Here is a 17,150-nt window from a genome sequence, read left to right as displayed (position 1 = left end):
ATCTATTCGTGAAACGTTTTTCGCTCGATGGCCATCGTTTCGACTACGATTCGTTTATAGACGAGATCGATCAATTGTTTCGCTTCTTGGATCTACGCTACGGAGCACTTGATCGCCAAACGGACGATAGCGCCGTCCCACCGAACGTAATTGAAACACACCTGCCGAAAATTGATCGACCCGAAGTTGGTTCGGTTTCCATGCAAGAACTGTTTAGCAAGCGACAAGCCTTCCACCCGTGCTTAGAACCGAAACGGAAGGATATGTGCATGGTAGAACTGCTTCGTCGTATTCAACGGTATATTTGGAATTCACGGATACGCATAAAGGAATTCTTTCAACAGCATGATCCGTTGCGCTGTGGATGGATTAGCCGAAGTCAATTCATTCGCAGCCTGGATGTGATTGGGCTCTCGCCATTGTATCGATTAACATTGCACGAACCAGAGATACATCAGCTGTGCGACCGATACGCCGTTCCAACGGATCCTAACAAAATCAGATGGACTTTATTTGTCGAAGAAGTCAACCGAGTATTTGCCGATTTTCCAATGGACGTTACAATCACCGGAGATCTTCCTGAATCTGTGAGGAACTTACCGCCGCTGGGAAAGTGTCAGGCTTCTCTAGATGAGCTAGCGGCTTGTCGGAAACTTCTGACTCAATTGAAAGTAAAAATCTTGAACGAAGACATATTGATCGATACCATATTCAAGGATTTCGATGTCCACCGAAACGGTCACACAACGTACAGTCAGGCTGCGGAAGCTTTCGCTATGAGTAGGATACCAATTAGTGACGCAGAAGCGTTTCTCCTGTGCCAGGTGTACGGTGATGCCCAAGGCTTTAGCTATGCACAATTTTTGAAAGATATCGGTGTGACGGGAACGAATGATGCGGAACAATCGTTAATCTACCAGAAGCTGAAGGAATACATCAATAGACAGCCCGAGCCACCTGTGCCAGAGCCCCGGGAGAAAGACATTGCGCTTGTGCTGGCCAAAGTAAAAGCACAAACCGTACACCGCCGTTTACGCTTAGTTGAGTTCATGCAGGGATTTGACCCCTTGAACCACCATCGTATTACGGATGATCAGTTCTGTAGGGGTCTATCCATGGGTGGAATCAAATTAACTTCTACCGAGACGAAACTGCTTTGCCAATACTTTCGAACTGCACTAAATCCGACGACGGATTACAAGCGATTCTGTGACACCATAGCTGAAGTAGATTATCAACCGTTGTTGGAGAAGGCACCTTTACTTGTGCCGTGCCGGCACTTTCCGGCAGACGAAACGTCTCCGAAAACTTTCTGAAGTTTGATGATTGAACAATCGTTTCCAAAGCGATGCAGAAACTTGAACTGCGCCCGCTGTTAAAAATTTTGACCCTCAAAATGTGGGTCACGTTAGTCGAAACCAGTTGTTGCGTGCGTTAGCACTTCGAAATCTACATACACGCATATCGAGCCGAGAATTTGAAAAGCTATGCAACTATTTTACGATTGAGATTGGTGAGTGTGTTGCGTGGCTGAGTGTCCCATAAATTAACAATACAACGAATCTCACCACACGAATGTTCTCGATATCAGAGGGTTTGATTATTTCCTCCATATTAACCAATTTGCGCCTAGGACATTCAAGTTCAAGACTGTATTTACAAAACGGATAACTTGATGCAGTACTTGATGACAACTTCATAATATTATGTCATGTAAAGCTTTGAATAAAAACTGAAAATACGGGGCGGTCCAATACAATAGAGCCGACCTGATTTGTTTATTTTGAGCGGTCTCTACATCCCTATCGTGCGGATAGCTGCAAAATTGTGCAGCGTTAGCATTGCAACTTAACCAGCTGGCTATCGTAGTGGGATTGCTTCTCTAGCATTTCGTGATATTCACTGTATGACATGTGACACTCCTGGGATGTGTAGCGGGTTAACTTAATCGAACGACGAGTTTCCGGCGTTATCTGTGCACGGTAGCCCCCTTTTCGTAACAGTGAATCTATCGTTTGTGTTTGGTCCCAGCCTTCTTCGGTAGCAATTTGAGGCAAGAAGGTTGCTGTACGCTTGGAGCCTCGCTCATTATAGAATTCGATGCGGATACCGTGGACGCCGAGCGTCCAGTCGAGATACCCGCGGCCCTCCTCGAAGCCCTGCAGGATCGACACCGAGACGGTCAGTCTTTGAATTTCATCACGAGTGATTGGCGAGAAGCGGAAATCTCTTAAGGCACTTGTTATTGCATACTCTCGAAGTCCTGGACGTGGCGGTATGGTGGTGAAAATTGCAGTTTAATTTTTAGTATAAACATGAAACTACACAAAGTTTGAGGCTTGCCTGAGTGTAAACGCATTGCACTGAAGGTACCGATACAGCCACGTAAACGCTTATCCTTTCCGATTTTCCAGCTCACGAAAAGAGGATAGGGATCGTTGCTGAAGCTTGGCGTGCGCGGTTCTTCCAGGTCGTGCAGCTCGCGGTACAGTACCTCGAAACAGTAAAAGCACATATCGGACATTGCCATGATCGTCGATGGCTGTAAACGGCCGTTTTGACTTGTGCCACAGGTGGAACAATAGTAGTAGTTTAGTTTCTGCTTTTTCGTACCACAGCAATTCGAGGACATTCTGTTGGCGGTTTCCTGGTGTCCTTTTTTCTTCTAATACACAGCATAGTTTTGAAAATATGCGTTGAACTAAGGAGTCGCTCACAGAGTACGGCCGGCTGTCAAAAGTGACAGTGCGCGGTGTTTGTGGCAAAAAATCTTCCGTCTCATTCGCGCAATGCCTTTCTGTCAAACGGATCCCCCTTTTCTTTGGTGTTCTTCGCTAGGTTTGCGGTGTCCGGATCAGGTGCTGTGTGGTTCTGAGCTGGTGTATTTTCTGCCGCTCGACGAAGGGACAAAACTGCTGAGGGTGCAGCGTGCAAACCGTTTCTCGACGTCCAAGAAGACAGAATTGCTGCAGCAAAATGTATCGTTTGATGCTACAGAAGGCGCTCGTAAGCCATTCGAAAGTAGGTTTTGATCAAACGTTGGGGTGATGCGAAAAGATTGTGTTATGTCATAGCGCTCGGCAATGCAGCAGTGATACTGCTCCTTTGCTATCGTTGCATCTCAACGAGTGTGGTGCGTGCGTGGACACTGAATTGCCGAGATGTCCTTTCTGGTGCCTGTGCGTCCGGGCGGAACCAGCAAAGGCATGCAATTAGGACCGTCGAACGCCAAGCATCGCCGACGGCTTGCGTCAAGCGTTGGAGCAGAGTGTTTATTTTGGTGACGAACAGTGATCTAATCATGCGTGTTGCCCTTTTTCTACGTTCGTTCACTTTAGCGACCGTCCGCCCAACTGTTCTCGGCCAGCACACGATGGTACAGTGGGGGCGCGCGAGGATCCAACCTGCCACCGTTTCAAGAGGCAGGATTCGGCAAGGTCTTGGTGGTGCTATCACCGATTCTGATTGGAGGAGGCGTCGTCACCTACGCTAAGTGAGTGAACCCATAGTGCAACAATCCTGGCTACTTTCGATAAGATAAGCCACAATGCAATCGTTATCACATCGGATTGAGTGAGCTACGTGTGATTTGGTTTTTGTAGGTACGATAATGAATTCCGGAAGATGCTAATTACAAACGTTCCCGCTTTGGAACCGGTCCTTAAGATGCTACTTCAGGAAACGAATCCACTAGACGAGGTGTCGAAAAAGATGGACGACATTAGTAAAACCATCGGGGAATACACTTCGACCATCACCGGCTTCTTTGGTGGCAGCGAAGAGGAGAAGAAAGCAGAAAAGAGTAAATGTTTTGTTCAACTGGCGGTCAGTTTCTGTTTTCTAACGTTTCTTCTTGCTCACCGTAGAACCGGACCTGCCGCCAGTCACTAGATCCAAGTCGGTACACGTTCCCGTTCCTTCACCGCCACTGCCAAAACCGGAACCAATCAACCTGTCCGAGAAGGTTGCCGAACAACCGAAAAAAGCTCCTACCAAGGAGTCTCCCGCAAAGGTGGTCAGTCCTGCTCCTGCAACAACAGCCAAAGTAGCGGCAACGGCCAGCGCACCCGCTGCAGCGAAAGTTTCCGCCAACCGGGTGCCTCTGTCGGTCGCTGGTGAGGAAGTGCCGAAATCGATTAGCGATTTGGAAAGCCAAGTGGAGGTGGCCGCTACCATCGCCATCAAAGAGTATAACAAAGCGGTGCAGGTGCTGAAGAACTACACCGAAGAGGTGAAGAAAGTGGTGGATGCTTCGGTCGATAAGTTGGACACGTCGAGCTGGACAACACTTCGAAACCGCACCAGTGCCCGAGATAGCGCCTTGAAAGCGGCAGAAGATTCTGCCGAGCAGGCGAAAGATAGCATCGAGAAGCTGCATACGCTGCTGAGCAGCCGAGAGATCAAGTGTTCGGACGAACTCAAGGATAAGGCTCGACAGAACATTGCCGCGTACCTGGAGCACCTCAAGAAGGCGAAAGAGGAAGTCTACGCTGCCCGCGATCTGGCGTCGCTCGGTGAGAAGTACTGGAAGCGTGTCGAAGCGGCCCGCAACTACTTCGTGGACGAGATGGAATCTTTGTTCCCGGGCATCAATCTGTCCGAGAAGAAGTTGAACCTAGCCAAGGACGAGCTGGACCTGTTTATTTTGCACGCCTACACGCAGGTGATTGCGCACCAGAAAGAGCTGCAGAAGCTGCAGATTGAGGGCGATCAAAATCTGCGCCGTGCGCTCGAAGCCGTCCGTGGTTCGGACCAGAGCGAGGAAGTCAAGGCGCGCCTCGAGTATGAAATTGCAAAGGAGCGGCGTGAGTTGAATTTGCAGAACCAGAAGAAACTGCTGCGTGCCCGTGCCGAGCTTGAGCAACAACTGCGCGACCAGGTGAAACGCCAAACGGATGCCCACATCGACCATCTGAAGGATTCCCTCGCGCAGAAGGAGACAGAAATGAAACGCAAGTTCCAACGTGAATTGAACGAAAAAATAACCACGGAACAGGCTTCCTACAAACTGCAGTTGGCTGCCATGCTCGGTAAACTGAAAGGCATTCATAAGGCACTGATCGGTAAGTTAGATTCGTTCCATCGAATTGACGGCAGCTACGTTTCCGTTTTGTGTTCTGTGTGTATCTGTAACGGTTTTCTGTGTATGCCTTTTATTTTCTGTTCTCCGTCCCAACCCGTTTCATTTCCATCTTCGAATGTGTACCATCTACCATATCACTAACTCACTCACTCGAATGTGTTCCATCTTCCCCGTGCTAAAAACCGTATGTTTACCAACGGCAGAGATCGATACTGAAATGAAAGGTATATATGCTTGACATGATCCAAATAACCTTTTAGCCTTGTGCACAATTCATCACAATTCGGTCCAATCCGAAAATCACGGTGATACGAGGACTAATGCAAGTTTCTTTCCATTCCTAACAGAGCACTCCGATGCCGAGAAGAGTGCACATCAGGCGCAAGCCCTGTGGGGTGCCTGCCAATCGCTGTGGTCTTCGATACGCAGCGGTCAACCCGGTAAATCGTGGCGCGATCAGCTGCGCCCGCTTAAGGATGAAATTGCCGCTGTTGCCCGGGCGGCGGAAGGAGACGAACTGGTCAGTGTGGTGCTGAAGGCTCTTCCAGACACCGCACTCAAGCGTGGTGTATATCCGGAGGATGCGCTCCGTGAACGGTTTATCAAAGTGGAAGAGGTCTCCCGCCGGCTGGCACTCGTGCCCGCCGAAGGTGCCCGTCTGCCGGTGTACTTCCTGTCTTACCTGCAAGCTGCTCTAATAGCCCGCCCTGACAACCCGATCTCGCAGGACGAGCTGGAGAACAAACCGTTTGATTTCAGCAAACTGGACACCTACGACATTCTAAACCGTGCCAGGTACTGGCTGGAACGTGGCGATTTAGTTAAAACCGTACAGTACGTTAACCTGCTGCAAGGAGCTCCGCGGAAAGCGGCATTGGATTGGTTGAACGAAGCGAGACTTTTGCTTGAAACGCAACAAGCTGCTAGTACGCTAATGGCACACGCCGCCGCCAGTGGTGTTCGATTCCTGTAAGACGGTCCGTCCTGTGTTGCTACTTGTGCCCTGTTTTCAAAATAAGGATGACTACCACTGTCGGATCGGTTGTTTAGCGTGACAATTGCGAAGATACTTCGCGTTGTTTGTGTTTCGTGCTGGTTGCAGTTTTGTTTCCCCTCTCAGCTTGCAAACTGTGAGAAAGGCAAATCATATTCGGGTATTCTGCGGCTTTCGAAGGGGACAAAACTTGATATTTACAAAACAGCTGTTCAGCGCGCTTCCCCACAATTGTATCTAAAGTGCATAAAGGAAACCCCTGGCAACAATTGGTCTTTTCGAGAATTAGAAATAAACGCGTAATTGTAGAAAATATCCTAAACGGTTAAAGAACGAACGAACCCGCACCTGCCTTGGAACACCGTTGGCAACATGAAAGACGTTAGAAGTGCAAAGAACTTATTTAATTAAATTGGTCTTGTGAAATTGATTTACCTTACCTTTATTTCGGAAAATAAAGCAGAATCAATGAGGAAATCATTACAACTTGCATTATTGCGAACGCATTGCATGTTTCTGTCTTATTGAACTACTGCGAGAACAGTATTTCTTTGTTTGTACTTATTTGAAAGAACTAAGTTATCGAAAGATTAATTTAGAATCAACGGTGGTTTATAGTATTTTAAGGATGTTCAACGGATCTAAATTCATAATTATCAAAGAAACTCCGGTGCGATGCTGTCAGTTATGTCAGATGATCAGATGCTGTCAGATTTGACGTGTCCAGATCGCACCGGGTTCGCACAAAAACACGCACTGTTTTAGCAGAAGCTTGTTGATCGCGCACGAGCCATTTCCTATTTCTGTGATAATCCCTTCAACGTTCTACAGATTCCACTGATTTTGTACACCCGTTTACTTAACAAATAACGTCGTCCATCGAATAATGTTCAAATTTACGATACTCGTGTTGTTTGCCGTCACCGGCTTTTGCAGCAGCGCAGAGAACCTTGAAACTGTGAGCGACGACGATCTTGTAAAACGATTCCACAGTCACACCAATTTCATCGTACTTTTCGGTGAGTCTCAATCGATTTGCTGCCAGGTTGTGCCATTTCTATTCGTAATACCATTTTAGCAAAACCAAACTGTGCTGAATGTGACAAGTATGAGCAAATTTTGTTCAACCTAAAACAAGCAATCGAGGACAATTTGGAAGCACATGCGATAAAGGCGGTTAGCAGTTCTATGGCGCGTCTGTACAGCCCCAGTAAAGAGCCGGCCGTGGTCTACTTCCGGCACGGAGTACCGCTACTTTACGACGGGCCGATCGAAACGGACGCTGTGATCAGTAAACTCGTGCAGAACAAAGATCCGAACGTTAAGGAGCTCTCGGATGAAACGTTCGAGCACCTGACACAAGCCTCAAGTGGCGCTACGACTGGGGATTGGTTTATCATGTTGTGAGTGTTTGTGACGCCCTTCTTGCAGTATGGTGATTTTACTATAAGAAATTCATCTGCTTACAGCTACACAACGAAGTGTGTCGATTGTCAACGTTTAACAGCCGTTTGGGAAGCGGTCGCTGCCGATTTGAAAACCCGTATGAATGTGGCGCGCGTGGACAAGGAGGTTAAGGGCAAGGAGACGGCCGCTCGACTAAAGGTCAAAAACGCTCCTGAGTTTATTTTGTATGTTCGCAGATCGATACTCTAGCAAAAGTTGTGCCCTGTTTTTATATTCTCATACAACTTTACAGCTTGCGCCAAGGAAAGTTTTACCGGTATGAGATCAACAAATACGACATCAAATCATTCGTCACCTTCGCTCAGGATTGGTACAAGAATGCTAAGAGTGAAAGAGTCCCCGTGCCCTTGACACCATTGTACGTTATGGGTCTTCAAAACAGGAAAAATGGATGGAATATTAAACGCGATTTTCTTCGTCTGCTTTCAGTGACACCCTGGTTGAAGCGGCCGTAGAGCTGCTGAAGAACCTGCCGGATATGTACGCAAAGTTGTACTCCGACTATCCACTGGTTGTGTACGCGTTCTGCATCGGGTTGCTGTTCATAGTTGGTGGATTTGTGCTGGCCATTGGATTGGCCATCATCACACGCATCAAAGCCGGAACTCGTGCGAAGAAAGAAACTGTGAAAAAGGCAAAGTAAATCGACAAAACGATACACGGCAGTTGTGCGTTCGACTGATTTTTTTTTAAACATCAGCGTTTTTCTTAACCACGTAATTCAATATGGAAATAAATATATATATTTGACAGAGAAGAAAGACATAATTTGGAACAACAAAAACACGAAATACTGAAAAAGGATATCGACCAATGAAGCAATCCGTTTCACCCTGTGCTGTTGATTTTCCAAACGTCATTTTTGGTCAGCGATCTTTCATCAACGTAAACAAACCGAGAAGCGTGCAAATCTCGTTGCACCATCTGATTGAAACGAATAAATGAAAGCAAAGGTCCCTAGTCAGTGAAATAGGTTGTGAAAAGAATGTCAAGTACGCCTGCCAAGACCGATGGATCGGCAGTAAAAACGACCGAAGGTAAATCTTCCCACAAACGGAATCGCCCCGACGGTAGTGCCGCTCAGTCAAGCGGCAATCAACGCAAACCTACCGATCGGCATACGCTGAAAAAGCGCGTTCTGCCGAAATTCTTCACCCGGGAAAACGATATCTACGTGACGTTCAAATCGGATTTCACCGTAAGAAACTAGATCCACCCGCTGGGACACCCGCCGTTTGACGCTCATTGTTGTTCTCCGTCCCTCTAGTACCAATTCAAAACCTGTTTGGAGTTACTCAATTCCCCACTTGGTGAAGTGTTTCTGCATTGTACCGGCCGAGCAATTAACCGTGGCATTAATTTGGCACTCAAACTAAAGGCCGAACATCCCGAGGCGTTCGAGTACGAGGTCAACACGTCCCAGGTGGCTATCACGGATGATTTGCATCCCCTTCACGACGAGGACGACTTCGGTGTACAACGAAGGTTGAACTCCTGCCTTCACGTGCGCTTGTACCGCACGGTGAAACTAAGGCCCGCGACCACCAGCGAATCGAAGGCATAAACTTACGGGTAGTTTTAAGGCATCCAAAGGAAACCCGCTAGGCATTGAATCATGTCGGAGGAGGTGGAAATTAAGACGTACTTTAAGTTGGTAGATGTTGTAAAATGGTTCGGGATTACGCAGTTTGAAATGCTCGTGAATTTGATAGCGTTTCTGGTGTTCACAATCGTTCTCACGCTCAAGGCATATAGCGGGGCTCTTTACGGAACGCTATCTACCGGTGATTGGTTGGTTATGTTCTCGCCGCTCTTTTGTGGTGATTTCTGCAACGCCTATTTCTGCATAATCGTGGGCATTCGGATGTACCTTGGAAATAAGCATCGCCAGGCCATGCACCGGCTGCTGTGGAGTATTCATTTTCTGTTGCTCACCGCCGGCTTCAAGTATCTGATTTGTATGAAGGCGGGCCAGAGTGGGCTTGAATATAGCGAGGTATTTTCGCCCATCATAGTCCTGCTGCAGATGATCGCCGTTAAAGCATGCCAATCGAACCAACAATCCTGATCACACGCCCAGTTGCGCAGAGAGTTGCTGCCTTTTAGCAATGATGTCGTCATTGGAACAGTTGTTATGCAATAGGAACAGTGTTTCCCTTCAGTGGCTAATGTGTATAATAAAAACGAAAATATTGTCCCTTTTTTATTCGCTACTAGGCAGACTGAAACGTGTAAATATATCTTCAGTGCCCTCCGGAGATGCGTCATCGAGATGCTAGGGGTCTATTGTCGCTTTGCCTATAGGGGGGCTAAACATTATCAACTAACTGACCCCTGTCACTGACCAACAGAGGTTTATCTCGTAACAATGACGATGCCTGATACACTGGAAAAGAGGAGTTTCAAGTTTTTCGCTTTAATTTCCGTAGACTTTAGTTGATTAAAACACCGATACAAGAAATAGGAAGAAAATGTATGAAATAATGAAAAAGAATAAAAGGAGAATAAAAAAAATACAAAACTAACCTCTAAGAGTAGCCCGTATCTCGTATAATAAGTAAAAGCCCAAGGAACCAAGCACACAGTGGCGCAAACGCAAGTACGTTATCAATTCGGCATAAACACACACACACATGGACTAACCCAGCCGAACAGAGAAACAGCGCCAGAGGGTTGCATACGGCGCAAGTTTTATCGTTTACTAGCTGATCCCGGCGCGCGTTGCCACGCCTCATTTCATCCTCATTCCTCGCTTATCCGTCGTTTCAAAGGACTTCCTGGTGACGTATCCGATCAGCTTCCCTTTGCATTTCCCGTTACTCCTATTTTTCAGACGATCGGGCTGCCCGGTGACGTATTTGTTCAGTTTCCCTTTCCGCCTCCCGTTACTCTGTTTCAAATGGTAGGGCTTCCCGGTCATGTATCCGATTGGCTTTCCTTCTCGCTTCCCGTTGGATACATGGCAAAACTCGCGCCAGCTAAATTTGACTCAAATTGTTTGAACACTTTTCGAGTTTTGCTTAAAATTTACCAAAATTTTGTATGGGAGCCACCCTTTGTAAAGTGGCGAGAGGTTTCAAACATTCACCAGAACATTTCCCCTTCCCAAAAACTCCCACCTGCAGAATTTGGTTCGATTTGTTCGAAAACAACCCGAATTATGCTGAATTTTATGTTACGTTTGCATGGGAGGTCTCCCGGGAGGTGTGAAATGTACTTTTTCTATTATATGATCCTAATTGAAATCTAGAAGGCTGTAGCAGTCCGTTGCTATCTCTCTCTCTCTCTCTCTCTCTATCTCTCTTTTTCCTCTCTCTCTCTCTCTCTTTCTGTATCTCTCTCTCTATCTCTCTCTATCTCTCCCGCTCTCTCTCTTTCTCTCTATCTCTCTCTTTCTCTCTCTCTCTTTCTGTATCTCTCTCTCTCTCTATCTATCTATCTGTCTCTCTCTTTCTCTCTTTCTCTCTCTCTCTCTCTTTCTCCCTCTCCATCCCCCCCCCCCTCTCTCTATCTCGCGCTCCCTCTCTCTCTCTATCTCGCGCTCCCTCTCTCTCATTCTCTCTCACTCCCTCTCTATCTCTTTCTCTCGCTCTCTCTCCCTCTCTTTCTCACCTTCTTCAACAATTAAACGCAAACTATGCAGTTCCCGCAACTATGCAGTATGCAGGATGGAATGAGGGGTGGTGATAGGTGGAAGAAGGAAGGAAAAGGCTTTTAAGTGAAACCAATCGATTTAGAGACCACCAAAACCTAAGAAACGATACCCATATTGCCCTAGGACGTATTTTAAGGATTGGGGTTGTATGGGGACCCCCTCTTCCCCTCGTCCTGCAAGGACCAAATTTTGTCACATGGTTTCTCAGGTGACCAGCAACCATTGTGCAAGTTTTGATGAAATTCGTTTCATAACTTGTGGAGTAATTGATGTTTTTAACAGTTAGTTGTATGGGAGGGCAAAGAAAGGGGGAGGTGAGGGGTTTCTAACCTTGACTATTGCACTCCCCGGCCCCAAAAACCCCTGTATACCAAATTTCGAGTCAATCGGTCCAGTAGTTTCGGAGTCTATAAGGGACACACAGACAGAACTTGAATTTTATATATATAGAGATACCCTTGCTTTTGTGCAGAGTTGTCTTTTCGGGTCGGTTCGATTCTCTTATAATAGAGCATACTTGAAAAGGATGTGGTGATTAATGATAACTAGGAGTATCGTCTAGCGGAAGCAAACACTTAAAAAGAGGAACAAACCTTTCGGCGTAGAGAGCAACGATTGGTTTGGTTTTATATGTTTTCGATTCAAACAATTTTAAAACATCATTTTTCAAACGACATCAGATTCCACTTGTTGCTTTTATTGAATTCTTTTCCAACATTGGTTATATTTTTTCCATAGTTTTACAGGGGAAATCCGTATGTTCTGTGGCGCCATTGGAAGGTGTGGAGTGAGCGATAAACCAATTGTGTGTATCACGATCGCTGCACGTAATTACTTCTTTTACATAACCCATGCTATTCGCGGGTGTTCAGTGACGATCGCAGTATTTCGTAAACCGATTTAGATGGCTCGGTTCTGAAACAAGCAACGTTTGTAACTATAACACGATCGTAGTGGTAAAATACATAACAATATTTATCAAAAAACACCCTTACCTCAGCGAAAGAATCGGCTTCAGTGCGTTCCGTATGTTGTTGTACACGTTTGGGTTAACGATTTCGTGCGATTGCAGGAGATCCCTGGTAGGGTTAACATAATCTGTTGCGACAGTTAGGAAGCGCGACGCCCGAGCAGGCAGAGCATTAGATGCGGCAAACTCTTCGAATGTCTTTTCGCGCAGATACAAGAGTGGTCGAATGATCCTAACCGGATCAGTAACATTCCCCTTGGAACCGCTTGCTCCTTGTACTGCCTGTAGTGCGTTCAACTCTCCCTGGTACAGTAGCGACAAAAGGAACTTGTTTGCCAACTTATCTAAGGTGCTGCCCATTGCTAGCACGTTATATTGCCGCCGGTACGCGTGGTGTGTTAGCTGATCCTCAAGCTGACCATCCGATACTACAAAGGAAAAGAGTAGTTTCACTGATTACCGTTCTACGTCATAGATCCATTGACGCCATCCTACCATGTGGTTCGTAAAAGTACGTCACACCGAGCTCCTTTAGGTACAACATCAGAGATCGCGGATCGACTCCCGTGTGCCCGATGCTGATGGCTGCCAGATCCACGTTAAGCTGTCGAGTGTGGCAAAACTGTCGCAACAGGTGCAATAGACATAACGAGGAACTACTACCCGATAAGCACACAAGGATCCGATCGCCATTTTTTACCATTTTGTACTCGTCCAGCGCCTGCGGAAGTAAAAGAATTTAGCAATGTACTAGCGGTACTTGATTGGCCACATAATTATATACAAAAGCTATGAGCACGCAAGTTAAGTACTACTCGCTACCAGTTTAATCCCGCATGCTCGTGAAGATGAAAAAGATAGTTTAAATATTGAAAAACAAACCAGGACCATGTTTGTTTGCGAGGGGCAGGAAATGTAAAGAAATGAAAAAACACTGCTATTACCATTTATTTATTGTTTTTGGTTAGGCGAAACATGTAACCTACAAAAACTTTAAATCACTGTAGTACAGTAGTAGAAGAACAAGGAGAAAGATTTAAAGTGCGAAACGAAAGGTACCAGGAAAACAAGAAAACGAGAGAAAAGAGCGGTTTACAAGCATGCTGAAGAAATGTATAGTAAATGTTGCGTTTATTGCTAATTTAGTATTCAGTAAAAAGAAAGTGAATGCATTGTTAGGAAACCGTTTAGAACGGAATAGCATAATTATGGCCGATTCGAAACTCACAACGCGTTCACTGTGTGCATGCGGTGTATTCATTCGATGATAATTTCTACTATTTACTGTGATTAGTTCGCCCCAATCACCGTGTCTAACAAGCGTGGCGCCACTATCGGTTTCTAATCATGACACCTGTTTGTCAAACACAGAACTATTCTCCATCTGCAATTTGCGCATGCGCACAAACACACACAAGTCAAAGGCGCGCCTATTTTTCCGTTGTAGTTCATTAATTTCGTTTCGGTTGTAACTGTAGAAATCATGTTTCAACTTGTAATAAAATATATTTTCCCCTTTAACATTCTCGAACCATTTGTTTCGCCCTAGCTATCGCTTATTGGCAGCCTACTTTTGTCGTAAGCATTTCTTTTGTTATCCGTTTCTTTTACTCATTTCCTCACTAATGACTGAACACTCGCAACGTACATTAGATACATTATCAAAAAGCTTACATTCTTTCACAGATATAATTATTTCACAATTGTTGCAAAAGGTACTACAATTTAAGGAAGGGTACTGTAAATAGATAGTGTGTTTCGTAGCGAAAAACGGAATAGTGAATACGTTAACAATAAAGTACATACAATATTTAGAGTAATAGCTAGTGTTTGAATCATCTGTTGCATTGCGCTTGGTGTTTATGCTGAATTTAAGTTGAGGAGGACTTTCTGTGTTACGTTTTACATGCTCGGAATGCTGTTGGTCCGATTCCGGTCCCACAATCATCGTCACACGCTGGTTCAGGAAAGTTTTGTGTTCATGTTTGTCAGCTGTGTGAGCACACACAAAGAGCCGTTGCTAATCCGTGGTAATCCTTCTCACACTTTAAACAATTCGACCAACTTCACGATCAACTGTTGCAAGGTAACGCCAACGTTCGATGGCAGATGGAACAGGAATCGCAAAAAATCGAAAGATAAAAACGAATAGAAGTTAAAATACTGTCCGTTTTGCGCGGAGAACATACAAAGTGTGGGGTTGCGAAAAGATAACGAGAACCAATGGAACACTTTCGTATAAAACAACAGGAAATTTTGCCCAATGGCAAACAACACAGAAAAAAACAAATAGAAACTCAACAAGCAAAACGAGCAGCAAGTGAAACATAACATCCTATGATCTCCTATACAAGTACTAGCTTGGGACTTATTTTTCGAAACTTCTTTCTATCGTAATGTGTAAAATGGCTGTAGAGTAACGTATTTTGCCCGTTCTATCGCTTCCCTGCTCCATTTGTGTACACCTTTCCGAAGTGGGGTTAGTGGGACATGTTTTCGCCGAATGTGTATCGCGTTAATTTGCATCCTGTGTGTGCTCTAATCGCGGTCGAAGCATGCTGTGTTATATCTCCTTCAGTACGCGGAGAGCCAGTAAGTAACGATGCAAAGCGACAGCAACTGATTAGACAATAAATGCGATGCGATGCGAAATGCTATTAATTTCGTTTTTTTCGGCTTGATATTTGTTACTGATTTGTTTTCTCCAAACCGATAAGCAAATGGCTACTGATGGTGCGATTGTCGGTTGAAACCGTGTTATGAAACGGGTGATAGATGGGTGCGTTCTCTGTACGTTCCAGAATACAGAACAGAAATCCTACACCGCCGGTAGGATCCGTGCAACAGACCACAGGCAACGGGCACACCGAACCGAACTCTCATTATCAAACCAAAACAAGCATATTAAGCACAAAATTAGTCGTTAACCTCGGCTGTCTGTTTCCAGACTTCCTTCGGCATGTTGTGCCACTGGCTGGCGATATTAGTGTTGTCGCCCGCCCCGGACAAGACACCGGCATCGAGTTCCAGCGATGCTGTCCGATTGAGGATGTGCTGTTGGCGCGTAAGGTGCGATTTAGCCGACCCGTCCGGCAGCCGTTCGGGGCCATCGGATGCCTCACAGATGGAGCTGCCCGAGGGCTCAGATATTAATCTTTTTGGTGGAAGCATCGGTTTCACGGTGGGTTCTACATCGGCCGACACCGTGCGATTTCTGTAAGATAGTATAGAAGTAAACATGCCATCAACCACCAATCGTTGCCAGTGATTGTTGTGTTCGGAAGTGAAATCGGTAGTTTGAAAAGTGTGTGGTAATTGCCATGGCAAAACGCAAACGCATCGGTTACTGAGCCACACGGATGCGCGCACTCACCTATCACTCCCGGTAGCTCGCATTGCCTTCATCCGGTGCTCATCGGCGGCATCGCAAAAGTTCATGTTAATACCGGAGTCCTGGGACGACATCGTCGACCGAAGATCGAGATTCTTCGAGATTGCCCCGGTGTAGTGCAGCGGAGGTCCCATAATCACGTGGTCCGGACTGGCGGCTGAGTTCGGCCGTGGAAACGACTCCGACCGATGCTTGTCATTATCGGCCGACCGTGGCCGCTGACTGGCGATGTCCGGGGTTAGATCGCTGAACCGTTGCTTGATCAAACTGGGGTGAGGTGCTCGGTTTGGTTAGCGAAAGCGTGGGAATGTGGACGATCGAAACAACACACGGGACGAACAGGGTGGGACAGTGAACATTAACGGAGATTAGCACACATGGGCGATGGGTGCACGTCGTCGGTCCGGTGGTTAGCATGGTAATGGGTGAGGGTGAGCGATAAAAATAGACGAGAAAGAAAATACGGAAGCACCCGTTAGCGATCAGTGTTTCACGCTAGCCTATCTAGCAGGGGACAGGATTGGCAAAAATGGCCGTGCCAAAATTATGCCGCAAACGGCCGCATAAACGCAATCGTAAATCTAATACGAAACGCCACCAGAACGACAATTACAGTTTGTGTCCAGCGGTGGTGCCGTGGTGCTGCTGTGCCTGGTTCGGGCCCCCACCGTTGGCGCGCAGAATGTCCGGTGGGGAATTTTTGCGCATCCCGCCGAGGAACCCTTCCGGTGAAATGATTTCGTCCACCGCATTGACCACGTCCCGTATCTCGGACTTCACCTCGTTTGTCATCTCTTTGCTGAACTCGCGTAAATAGTCCACCACGTCGCTGGTCGATATGGAGTCCCGTTTGCTCTCCACCGGTGGATGGCTGTGAGTTGGACGAATGGAGCGTTAGAAGGCTGTGCTTTACGTTACCGACATGTTTTCTAGAGATAGTACCTTAGGTGTCCGAGTGAGTGGAAGTTTACGCTGCTCAGGTCTATGCTGTCGGTGCTTTCGAGCACATCCTCCACCTTGCTGATCACTTCGCGAATCTCGGACTTGATCTCCGTAGCCAGCTCCTTCGTCATCTCCTTCACGTACGCATGAATGTCTTCCGTGCTTTCACTGCAGCTACTGTACACGAATGGTCGAATGCCACAGATAAACACAGCAAAACATTAGTGGACATCGGACATTTTGTTTCTTGTGAGCTCTGATTAACATTGAAAGCCACGCAGAAATGAAGAAAGCACAATTTCACGACAAAAGGCAACATGCACAGTGTAATGGAGAGCGCAGTGTGTTAGTGTAGAGTAAAATATGCCGGGATTTGGCAGTCCAAACGGTGAACGTAATTTTGCAAGGTTCAATTTGGTTCGCAAGACATGCAAGCGATCGAATGATTCTCCATTAAGTATCCCAAAATAGAAACAATAGCACGGCACAAGCCTTCGGTAGGGATTAAGTGGATCGTATTAAACATGTATCGTGTGAGTGAGGTGAACCGATTAGCTGCCAATGATGGGAACGATGTGGGAGAAGGCAACATAACACAGAACTAAGGGACACTACACGCTTGCATTAGAATGTCACCAAACGAAGCTA

The 17,150-nt window shown here is 46.3% G+C and overlaps 6 protein-coding genes and 1 pseudogene across 10 annotated transcripts in view; 5 read left to right on the top strand and 2 right to left on the bottom strand.

Moving 5' to 3' along the window:
- Window positions 1-551: 551 nt before the first annotated feature.
- On the top strand, window positions 552-1,545 carry LOC128270047 (uncharacterized; annotated as a pseudogene).
- A 290-nt stretch (window positions 1,546-1,835) lies between these two features.
- LOC128270046 (uncharacterized protein CG5902-like) lies at window positions 1,836-2,632 on the bottom strand. The gene is made up of 2 exons (XM_053007448.1): window positions 2,344-2,632; window positions 1,836-2,263 (listed from the first exon to the last, which is right to left on the bottom strand). Exons 1-2 carry the CDS (start codon window positions 2,630-2,632, stop codon window positions 1,836-1,838), a joined length of 717 nt encoding a protein of 238 aa, XP_052863408.1.
- Window positions 2,633-2,839: 207 nt separating this feature from the next.
- On the top strand, window positions 2,840-6,557 carry LOC128275458 (MICOS complex subunit Mic60). Of its 2 annotated transcripts, XM_053013959.1 has the most exons (6): window positions 2,840-3,021; window positions 3,339-3,493; window positions 3,603-3,802; window positions 3,867-5,063; window positions 5,287-5,307; window positions 5,431-6,557. In XM_053013959.1, the coding sequence occupies exons 1-6, from the start codon at window positions 2,977-2,979 to the stop codon at window positions 6,054-6,056; spliced, it is 2,244 nt and encodes a 747-aa protein (XP_052869919.1). In that variant the 5' UTR covers window positions 2,840-2,976; the 3' UTR covers window positions 6,057-6,557. The 2 variants fall into 2 exon arrangements, with proteins under 2 accessions (XP_052869919.1, XP_052869918.1); XM_053013958.1 differs by lacking the exon at window positions 5,287-5,307.
- A 374-nt stretch (window positions 6,558-6,931) lies between these two features.
- LOC128273119 (thioredoxin domain-containing protein) lies at window positions 6,932-8,204 on the top strand. The gene is made up of 5 exons (XM_053011037.1): window positions 6,932-7,096; window positions 7,156-7,480; window positions 7,547-7,708; window positions 7,777-7,902; window positions 7,974-8,204. Exons 1-5 carry the CDS (start codon window positions 6,964-6,966, stop codon window positions 8,185-8,187), a joined length of 960 nt encoding a protein of 319 aa, XP_052866997.1. The 5' UTR covers window positions 6,932-6,963; the 3' UTR covers window positions 8,188-8,204.
- Window positions 8,205-8,434: 230 nt separating this feature from the next.
- Window positions 8,435-9,108, top strand: LOC128272470 (ribonuclease P protein subunit p20). Its single transcript, XM_053010288.1, has 2 exons — window positions 8,435-8,742; window positions 8,812-9,108. The coding sequence occupies exons 1-2, from the start codon at window positions 8,530-8,532 to the stop codon at window positions 9,106-9,108; spliced, it is 510 nt and encodes a 169-aa protein (XP_052866248.1). The 5' UTR covers window positions 8,435-8,529.
- A 51-nt stretch (window positions 9,109-9,159) lies between these two features.
- LOC128272471 (transmembrane protein 203) lies at window positions 9,160-10,043 on the top strand. Its single transcript, XM_053010289.1, has one exon. It carries the CDS (start codon window positions 9,160-9,162, stop codon window positions 9,610-9,612), a length of 453 nt encoding a protein of 150 aa, XP_052866249.1. The 3' UTR covers window positions 9,613-10,043.
- Window positions 10,044-11,886: 1,843 nt separating this feature from the next.
- The window catches only part of LOC128275561 (uncharacterized), a 41,113-nt gene continuing 35,849 nt past the window's right edge, over window positions 11,887-17,150 (bottom strand). For 3 of the 4 annotated variants that reach the window (XM_053014110.1, XM_053014108.1, XM_053014109.1), the window contains 7 exons: window positions 16,503-16,679; window positions 16,174-16,431; window positions 15,543-15,827; window positions 15,098-15,383; window positions 12,665-12,890; window positions 12,195-12,597; window positions 11,887-12,114 (listed from right to left, as the gene is read on the bottom strand). In XM_053014110.1, the coding sequence (XP_052870070.1) occupies window positions 12,054-12,114; window positions 12,195-12,597; window positions 12,665-12,890; window positions 15,098-15,383; window positions 15,543-15,827; window positions 16,174-16,431; window positions 16,503-16,679 (1,696 nt within the window). In that variant the 3' untranslated portion in view covers window positions 11,887-12,053. Of the gene's footprint in view, window positions 12,115-12,194; window positions 12,598-12,664; window positions 12,891-13,366; window positions 14,246-15,097; window positions 15,384-15,542; window positions 15,828-16,173; window positions 16,432-16,502; window positions 16,680-17,150 lie in introns of those variants that run through there. The other variant, XM_053014111.1, reaches the window with a different exon arrangement.

This window comes from Anopheles cruzii, chromosome 3, assembly GCF_943734635.1.
Source record: "Anopheles cruzii chromosome 3, idAnoCruzAS_RS32_06, whole genome shotgun sequence".
Taxonomy (NCBI): Eukaryota; Metazoa; Arthropoda; class Insecta; order Diptera; family Culicidae; genus Anopheles; species Anopheles cruzii.
Note: the sequence above shows the minus strand (reverse complement) of the source record. Positions and strands in the feature narration are given on the sequence as shown.